General features: G+C 46.5%; 1 protein-coding gene across 1 annotated transcript; it reads left to right on the top strand.

Annotated features, from left to right (window-relative positions):
• Positions 1 to 732: 732 nt before the first annotated feature.
• Positions 733 to 3,329, top strand: LOC133911699 (F-box/kelch-repeat protein At1g74510-like). Its single transcript, XM_062354068.1, has 2 exons — positions 733 to 1,256; positions 1,539 to 3,329. The coding sequence occupies exon 2, from the start codon at positions 1,646 to 1,648 to the stop codon at positions 2,933 to 2,935; it is 1,290 nt and encodes a 429-aa protein (XP_062210052.1). The 5' UTR covers positions 733 to 1,256; positions 1,539 to 1,645; the 3' UTR covers positions 2,936 to 3,329.
• Positions 3,330 to 7,825: the final 4,496 nt, after the last annotated feature.

Here is a 7,825-nt window from a genome sequence, read left to right on the forward strand (position 1 = left end):
GTTTCTTCCTCCCATTAAGTAGCAACAATAAAATAACTTCTTCATGAATAAATGTAGCGATAAGAACAATTAGATAATTTAGAAAGCCGCATAATTCTAACATTTGCCAGATCAGCAAGAACTTGGCATAGAGGTGAGCCAGAAAGATAAGTTGGATGAAATCTGGTGGCTCGCCGGGCAGAAACAAGGACTAGGCCATGGCAGCGATAGACACCAGCTGCGATGGATTCTGTTTAGTTTAGGACCTGAACGTATCCAATGGAAATGGACTATACATAAATGAAGACGAAAACCTATGTGCTGGTTTGCATCTAAATACTACTATGTGCTGTCCTAAAAAAACTACTATGCGCTGCTAGTACTAATACTATCATAAGCAAAAGAAAATATTAATCTCAGAAAAGAGAAATAAATTGAAGAGTTTTTTGAAAGACCACTTTAATATTTCCTCACACTCATAATTAATGCACTGATCGTCTCTACAACAAAATAAATCCGGAGTAGTTGAATTGACCTTAAGCCTGTCCTTGTATATATAGCCTGTGAAGAAGACGAATTACCTAGAGAATGGCAAGCAAATGTTTTTTTTCTGGGTACCAGCAGAGCTTATACGTGCACTGCTGCCAATCAGCGTCGGATGAAAAGAAAAGAAATGAAATGAAAGGATACGCGCGAGACGTACGCCGCCGTCTGTACAGCGGAGGATGCACAGAAATAATCCACCTCAGCTTCAGGCGAGCTGGCCGGTGGCCGCTTCCCCACTTTCCTACAGTATTTCTGAGGCCTGCCCGGTTTCCAATTCCGACGAGCCAGAGGAGGAGAGAGAAAATGGAGGAGGAATAAAAAGGGTAAGAAATAAAGTGAGGGAGGGGAGAGTCCCATTTCGCCAAGTACACGAGAGAGGAGGGAGCAGAGAGCACACTACGAGAGAGAGAAGAGAGAGAGGGAGGGAGGGAGGCAGCAGGGGCTGCAGCAGAGCGCAGAAGCATTAGAAGCGGCAGTCGTAACCAAGTGGCATCAGTAGATAGAGCCAGCCATCTATCTATCCATCCATCTATCTATCTATCTCTGCAGGTATAAATCCTCACGCATCGGTAGGAGGGCGAGAGGGAGACGGGAGGGGGAGGCCGCCACCAGGCCAACTACCAAGTGGGGATTTCTCGGGTGCGGAGTGACGGGGAGGAGCTGATTGGGCTCCAGGGCGCGATCTTTGAGCGCAGATTTGGTGTTTGCGATCTACCATGGATTCGATCTAGGTGCGTTTTTTGCGCTCTTTTTTTTATGTGCTCTTCTTTTCGCGTCTCGTTTGGTTAAGTTGGATTCGTGTTATCTGCGTTGTTGTGGTGCTGAAAGATTTGGCTTTTATTGATGGATTTGAGGAGATCGATCGAGTTTTCGTTGGAATAGTCGATTGTGATGCCTGTTTTATTCACGCGGTTTCCTCAGATCTCAAGTGTTCCCCCGGTTCTTGATCCCTTTGTTCTTGTCGATTTCATCCTAGCTTATTTTTTTTCCATTCGATTTGTTTTCGCCTGCAGATCGCAAGAACGAGTTTGCTAAGCAAGCAAAGATTTATTTTTGTGGATCAATCTTAGAAGAGGAGGAAGTAAAACAAGGAAAAAAAATTCGGGGCACGGGAGAAGTCATGATGCTGGAGGGGAAGTCCTGCCTCGTGTCGCGCTCCCTGCCGAGCTCCTGCGAGCCGGAGTCCGAGTGGGCGTACCTCGCGCACGAAGTCCTCAGCGGCAAGCGCCCGGCGCCGGAAGATGTCGAGGTCGAAGACCTGGATGAAGCTGACGGCGGCGGCGGCAAGCGCAGCAAGCCGCCGTCTCCGCAGCCGCACACACCGGACATCTCTGAGAGCCGCGGCTCCAGTCGCCATGCCTCCGGTGGTGGAGAGCAGCATGGCACTGGGAGCAACCTCATTAGTTCAATCGGTCGTGACCTGACCATCAATTGCGTCCTCCGGCTGTCCCGGTCGGACTACGGCTCGGTGGCATCCCTGAGCCGCGACTTCCGCTCGCTGGTGCGCAGCGGGGAGATCTACCGCCTGCGGCGGCAGAATGGGGTGGCGGAACATTGGGTCTACTTCTCTTGCAATGTTCTTGAATGGGACGCCTATGACCCATATCGGGAGCGCTGGATCCAAGTGCCCAAGATGCCGCCAGATGAATGCTTTATGTGCTCTGACAAGGAATCACTTGCTGTGGGCACTGAACTGCTTGTGTTTGGGATGGCACGTATTGTCTTCAGATACAGCATCCTAACCAATTCATGGACGCGGGCTGATGCAATGAACTCTCCCCGTTGCCTGTTTGGGTCAACAAGTGTTGGGGAAAAGGCCTACGTCGCAGGGGGCACTGATTCTTCTGGTACAATACTAAGCTCTGCAGAGATGTATGACTCTGTGACACATACTTGGATGACCCTCCCCAGCATGAATAGGGCAAGGAAGATGTGTTCTGGGGTTTTCATGGATGGCAAGTTCTATGTGATAGGTGGCGTGGCCAACAACAACAAAGTACTGACTTGTGGGGAGGAGTATGATTTGAAGAGGCGTTCTTGGAAGGTCATCGAGAACATGTCTGAGGGCCTCAATGGAGTGACTGGCGCTCCTCCACTTATTGCAGTTGTCAACAATGAGCTTTATGCTGCTGATTACAGTGAGAAGGATCTCAAGAAGTATGATAAGAAGAACAATAAGTGGATCACTCTTGGAAAACTGCCTGAACGATCTGTGTCAATGAATGGGTGGGGCCTTGCTTTCCGAGCATGTGGTGACCGGTTGATTGTCATCGGAGGCCCAAGGACCTATATTGGTGGTACTATTGAGCTCAATTCTTGGATTCCGGATGGGCGACCACCTGTGTGGAATTTGATTGCCAGACGGCCATCTGGGAATTTCGTGTATAACTGCGCCGTGATGGGTTGCTGAGTCCACTGCATAAAAGATAAATGCAGTGGATATTTATGAAGGATGTTATTCACGGAGGCAGCCTGTCTGATTGCTTCCCTTATTCTTCGTAGCAATTTCTGCCTTCTGCCCAGTTTCAGACTTAACTGGACATCAGCTGAGCCACAGCAGTCTCATGTAACCCTGTGTTCTAATACTTCTGTTTCCCTGCTAATCCATTCCTACATTCGCATTTGGATCCAACTGCCCGTGATTTCAAAGATACAAGACTATGCAAAACAAATGTCATATTAATAATCTAGAAACAGCTTCCAGATGGTTTTTCTCTATTGATGAGGAACCTGTTAAGAAATACTTGATTCGCTTGTAGCTGCAACAAATGCTAATGTTTTCATCTATCTTGCCTGCTTCATAATGTGCCTGTCTTTCCTGAAGTATGTTATGAGCTACCGAGTTGGTACTTGGTAATGGTATGTTTGAATTGCTAGTTGTGAATTTTCATGGGTCAGGTGCTCCAACATGCTTGCGCAGACATTGCTTTAGTTTTAGTTGTAGCCACATAATGGGTCCGTTTATCTGCTCTTTTCATATTTGCTTGAATTGATGTCTGAACTAGTCTGTCGAGTATGCTGCGAATGTGTTTTGTTTTGTTTTTTTTCCTTTCTGATGGAGTCAAATAAATTTGCATTGCTGTCAGAATTGGTATTTGAAAAGACTAGAAACCAAATGATACTTGGGTGTTTGATGTCAATCTAGAAGTCACGTTATAGTAGCCAGCCAGTATTTGTTCACTCCTGTAATTTTTACGGTTCTACTCTCGACATTTATACTTCTTTATATTGTCGTATAGCACTATTTTTTGTCGTAAGCTTATCGTATCATAAAATGATTTCTGAAAATTCTGAAGCTGATTGATTTGGTATGTTCGTTTTAGTAATTTCACCTGCTGGATGTAATTCTCAATTAGTACGCTGCAATAAGTGAATAAGAGGATTTCATTAACCTAAGGTGGAGAGGGTTAGTAATCTAAATCTATTTTTTCTATCTTTTGGATGTGCTCTTCTGCTTGCCTGAGATGTTAACATTATTTGGAATCACAAGATTATACAGCATTCCAATGGATGAGTAAATCCCATCGATTCTGAGACACATGTCGAACACATAGGAAGAACAAATTGAAATAAATTCAAATGGTAGCGCCATTCATTGCCTGTCGATATCACCCTTACATGTACATTCATTGCCTGTTGAAATGAAGATCTTGCCATCTACTAGAGTGAAAACAGACTATGGAAGGCTTTTTACACTACCAAATGAATGGTTGCCATATTTACATCCGAAACGCCCAGTCATTTGAATACAAGAAATTGCTTTTAAAAGCTGCTGACTTTTTTTTTGAAAGCCAATGCTGCTGAAGTAAAAGCCATCCTTTAGTAACCTTTATGATACAGGGTCAGATGTAAGTCTAGGTACTTTAGCAACATTTGTGGGGAGTGATCTACTGGATGCCCTGCAATCTGGGGCTTATGAAACATAAGCTGTGCGGAGTAGAGAGTGAGGGGAAATACTTATGTGCTACTTCTGGCTACAATAGAGCATGCATATTGGATGGACAAGTAAGAGTCATTTTATTGTTCAAGCATTGTGTGTATTGCATTTTTTTTTCAAATTCAGATAAAATGCTTTATGCTGCTATTTAAGTAAACAGTGGAGATAATTTCGCTTGACATATCCTATGCATACACATACACTTGATTGGTTTGCATAGTGTCTAAATTTGCTATTCTGTCATCTCTACTAGGAATGTGGGATGTAGAAATATGTTGCAGATCTTCGTGTACAGACTAGTGTGATTTGAATTCATTATGTTCGTAACATTCTGCCTTTTTAGGATCTACAGTAGCAATTGTGACTTTCTAAAGAAAGCAGATTACTATTTCAGTTGAATTAAATACTAAGAATTTAAAATTCACATCTATTTTCAAGTTTTGCTTCTTGACTAGAAATTGGTGGTTCCTTGCATGTTTGTATGGCTTGTGAATTTAGTAGTGCATGCTGCAACCTGTGTTGGCTGTTTCTGTATCTTGACTAATCCTTGCTTACATTTGTATAGGTTAGAAGGTCTACGAACCCTTGTTTAATCTTGTAGAATCTGGTGCCTTTCCATAACAGGTAGCCCAACCTGATTAAACTCTGCATAATTTTAGTGTGGCAGAAAAATTGCTGACATGTTCTCCGAACGGAACGGTGCAGCAAGTGACTCCAGAGGACGATGAGCATGCATGCAATTGCAGAGAGTAGAAACTGCGTATGCGTGCCTGAATTGTCCTTGGTGTGTTGCGTGAAGCTCTGTTCTTTTGACTCTCGGAGCTCGTACTATCTATCAGTCTCACAGGACGCCCAGTCTGACTGGCGCCGGGCTTCCCGGTGGCTACGTTGTTGTGGCGCTTTACAGCACGGCTGATTCGCCTTTTTTCTCCCTGCTTGCAATTATTCCATGGAATGGAATGCGTTGCGTTCAGAACAGGATCGCAATAATTTGATATACGTCGCTGTTGTACTGTTCTGGTATCGAGTTCTGTCGTGCCGTCACTGCATACATGCATGCTTCACTTGTTTGTTTGTCAGGGCATGTTATTCACCCTTCTATTTGGTCTGTTTTCCAAGCTCTACTCGTTTTCACACTCCTGTTTTCATCTGTTCCCTGAAATGTATGAGCAAGTAGGAACTTTATACTCTTCCTGTACGTTGTTGGGATGCTTACTGTCAGCAAGAAATAAAATCAGCTTTGCCATGTTCTTCTAGAATCTTGCCCTCACCGAACCATGGTGATATTGTCCATTTCACACGCTGTATATAATTCGCAGCTGGAGAGAATATTTCATTTCAGTGGAGAATAACATATCTCTAGGGAAATGTTCAATGCATACATACTGGTTATCCATTTATGCCTAATCCCCTTTATTCGCGGGCACGCATCTGGCCTCGTTTTTCTGCTTCGCTCATGCGATGCGATGCGATGCATGGACGGAAGGAGAGGAAACACGCGGCCAGGCCCCGGCCGGAATCATCGCATTGCATTGCGTCTGGCGATGTGTCCACGCAAGAAACTTCCCTCCCCTCCGCTTCTCCTTTTCTTCCCCGGACCGTCGGTCTCCGCGCCCTACCGCCCGTCCCGTCACCGTCGCCGTCGCCGCCGCTGTTCCCGTTGCAATGATAACACGTGCCAGGGCCGGCGGCTTGCTCTCGGCTCTGAGCCTGAGCCCTCCGGTCGCTCCATGCCCATGCTGCTTGACTGATTCGTCGCGACGACCGTCCGAGTCCTCGTTTACGGCTGCTGAAGAACGCACGTAGACCCGTCGCGAAGTGCGGCTCCGCCCGTAACGTTGCATGGCGTGTTTTGCGGTGTGTTCTGCGCATGGGTACGTGTCGTCACACATAGAGATGCGAGTAGATGTCTAATAGTTAATTTTGGATCATTATTTAGTGAATTTTTTCTTTAATTAGGTGTGAGTGAATCTCTAGTTTATTTTTTTTATGTGTTTTGGATCGACTTAGTGAACAAAAAAGCAAAATTTACATCTCTAGTCACACAATTTAAAACTCCGAAGTCGCCGGCCGCTTGGCTTGCTTGCTTGCTGTCCTTTCTCGATGTGGGCTAGCTGCTGGTTGAGGCCTTGTCCTCCGGTTTAGGTCCGTGGATTAACGGGCTCTGGACGCTGCTAATCAGGCCCAGATTCTTGTTCCCCGTTTGAGCTTAAAGTAGTAGTAGTTGTTGTAATTTTTATCGCCGGGAAAAAGATGTTCTTCAAGATTCAGGGCAGGCAGACGGCGCTCTGATTTCCACGACAGCCTGCAGCTACCACGTACAGCAGAAAGGGCTAATACGACGGCGTCTGCCTGTCCTCTCTCGTCCCATCTTGTTTCCCGAGGCAGACAGCGGCAACCGTGAGCCCAGGTGCATGTGAGCTGCAGCCTGCAGCCTGCAGAGCAGAGCTGGGAGTGCCTCTGGGCTCTCGTACGCTAGTAACAGGTAGCCCAGATACCTAGCGCTGCCAGTCATCAGCCGGTGGGTTGTTATTGGCCAGTGTACTGCCGCACTGATAGACTGCTAGTGCAGCTGTGCTCTCTCTAAAAAAATCTCTGTGCCTCCATTCTATAGGTGGGACTTGGGTCCTGCCGTACGGCCTGGTTTTGTCATGTCTCCAGCCACGTCCAGTCATGCTTCCTAGGCATGATCACGGCACGACTCATTCCCGCGAGGTCCAGGCACGATCTAATGGGACGTCGGGTTTTTTGTGTCGGGCGATTCTGTTTCAAGTTGTCTGATACCGCCGATGGGACCTAGCCTGCGCCGTCATCGCCATTTTGCTAGTTCTCAAGGCCTGTGATTGTTGCTCTCGCAGACGGTGAGCTCCACGAGAAGGCTCGCGCCATGATCCAGAAGGCTGCGTGTGTGGAGATGAGCACTGGCTTGTGTTGTTGTCTCAAGGTAGAAGGAGAAGTGATGTCTTGTGCCTTGCTTCTTGAGCTCCTGGGTTTGGCCAATGGATGGATAGAAACAGATAAAAAGATGATGATGACGTTCTATTATGAGTAGGTGGGGAGAAATGAATGAGAAAGAGATGCTGAAGAAAAGTAATGGGAGGCAGGGAGAGGCAGTGAGGCACTATCCTCCAGAAGCGTGAAGCGGTGGACTGTCTCAGGAATGACTGAGGGATGTTGCTTTTGCGTGATCTGCTTTGGGACGGCGATGAGACGCCAGTGACGGTGAGTCTGGTGAGCTTATCGGACTGACATGTGAGACGCGATCGGATAGGGTCAATGCGTTGGGAAATGTGGGGCTGGTTGTTTCGTCTCGTGTAGAGGTGCGACGAACCATTTCCATGTCAGATCAGTCCGGCCTATATT

This window comes from Phragmites australis, chromosome 3, assembly GCF_958298935.1.
Source record: "Phragmites australis chromosome 3, lpPhrAust1.1, whole genome shotgun sequence".
Taxonomy (NCBI): Eukaryota; Viridiplantae; Streptophyta; class Magnoliopsida; order Poales; family Poaceae; genus Phragmites; species Phragmites australis.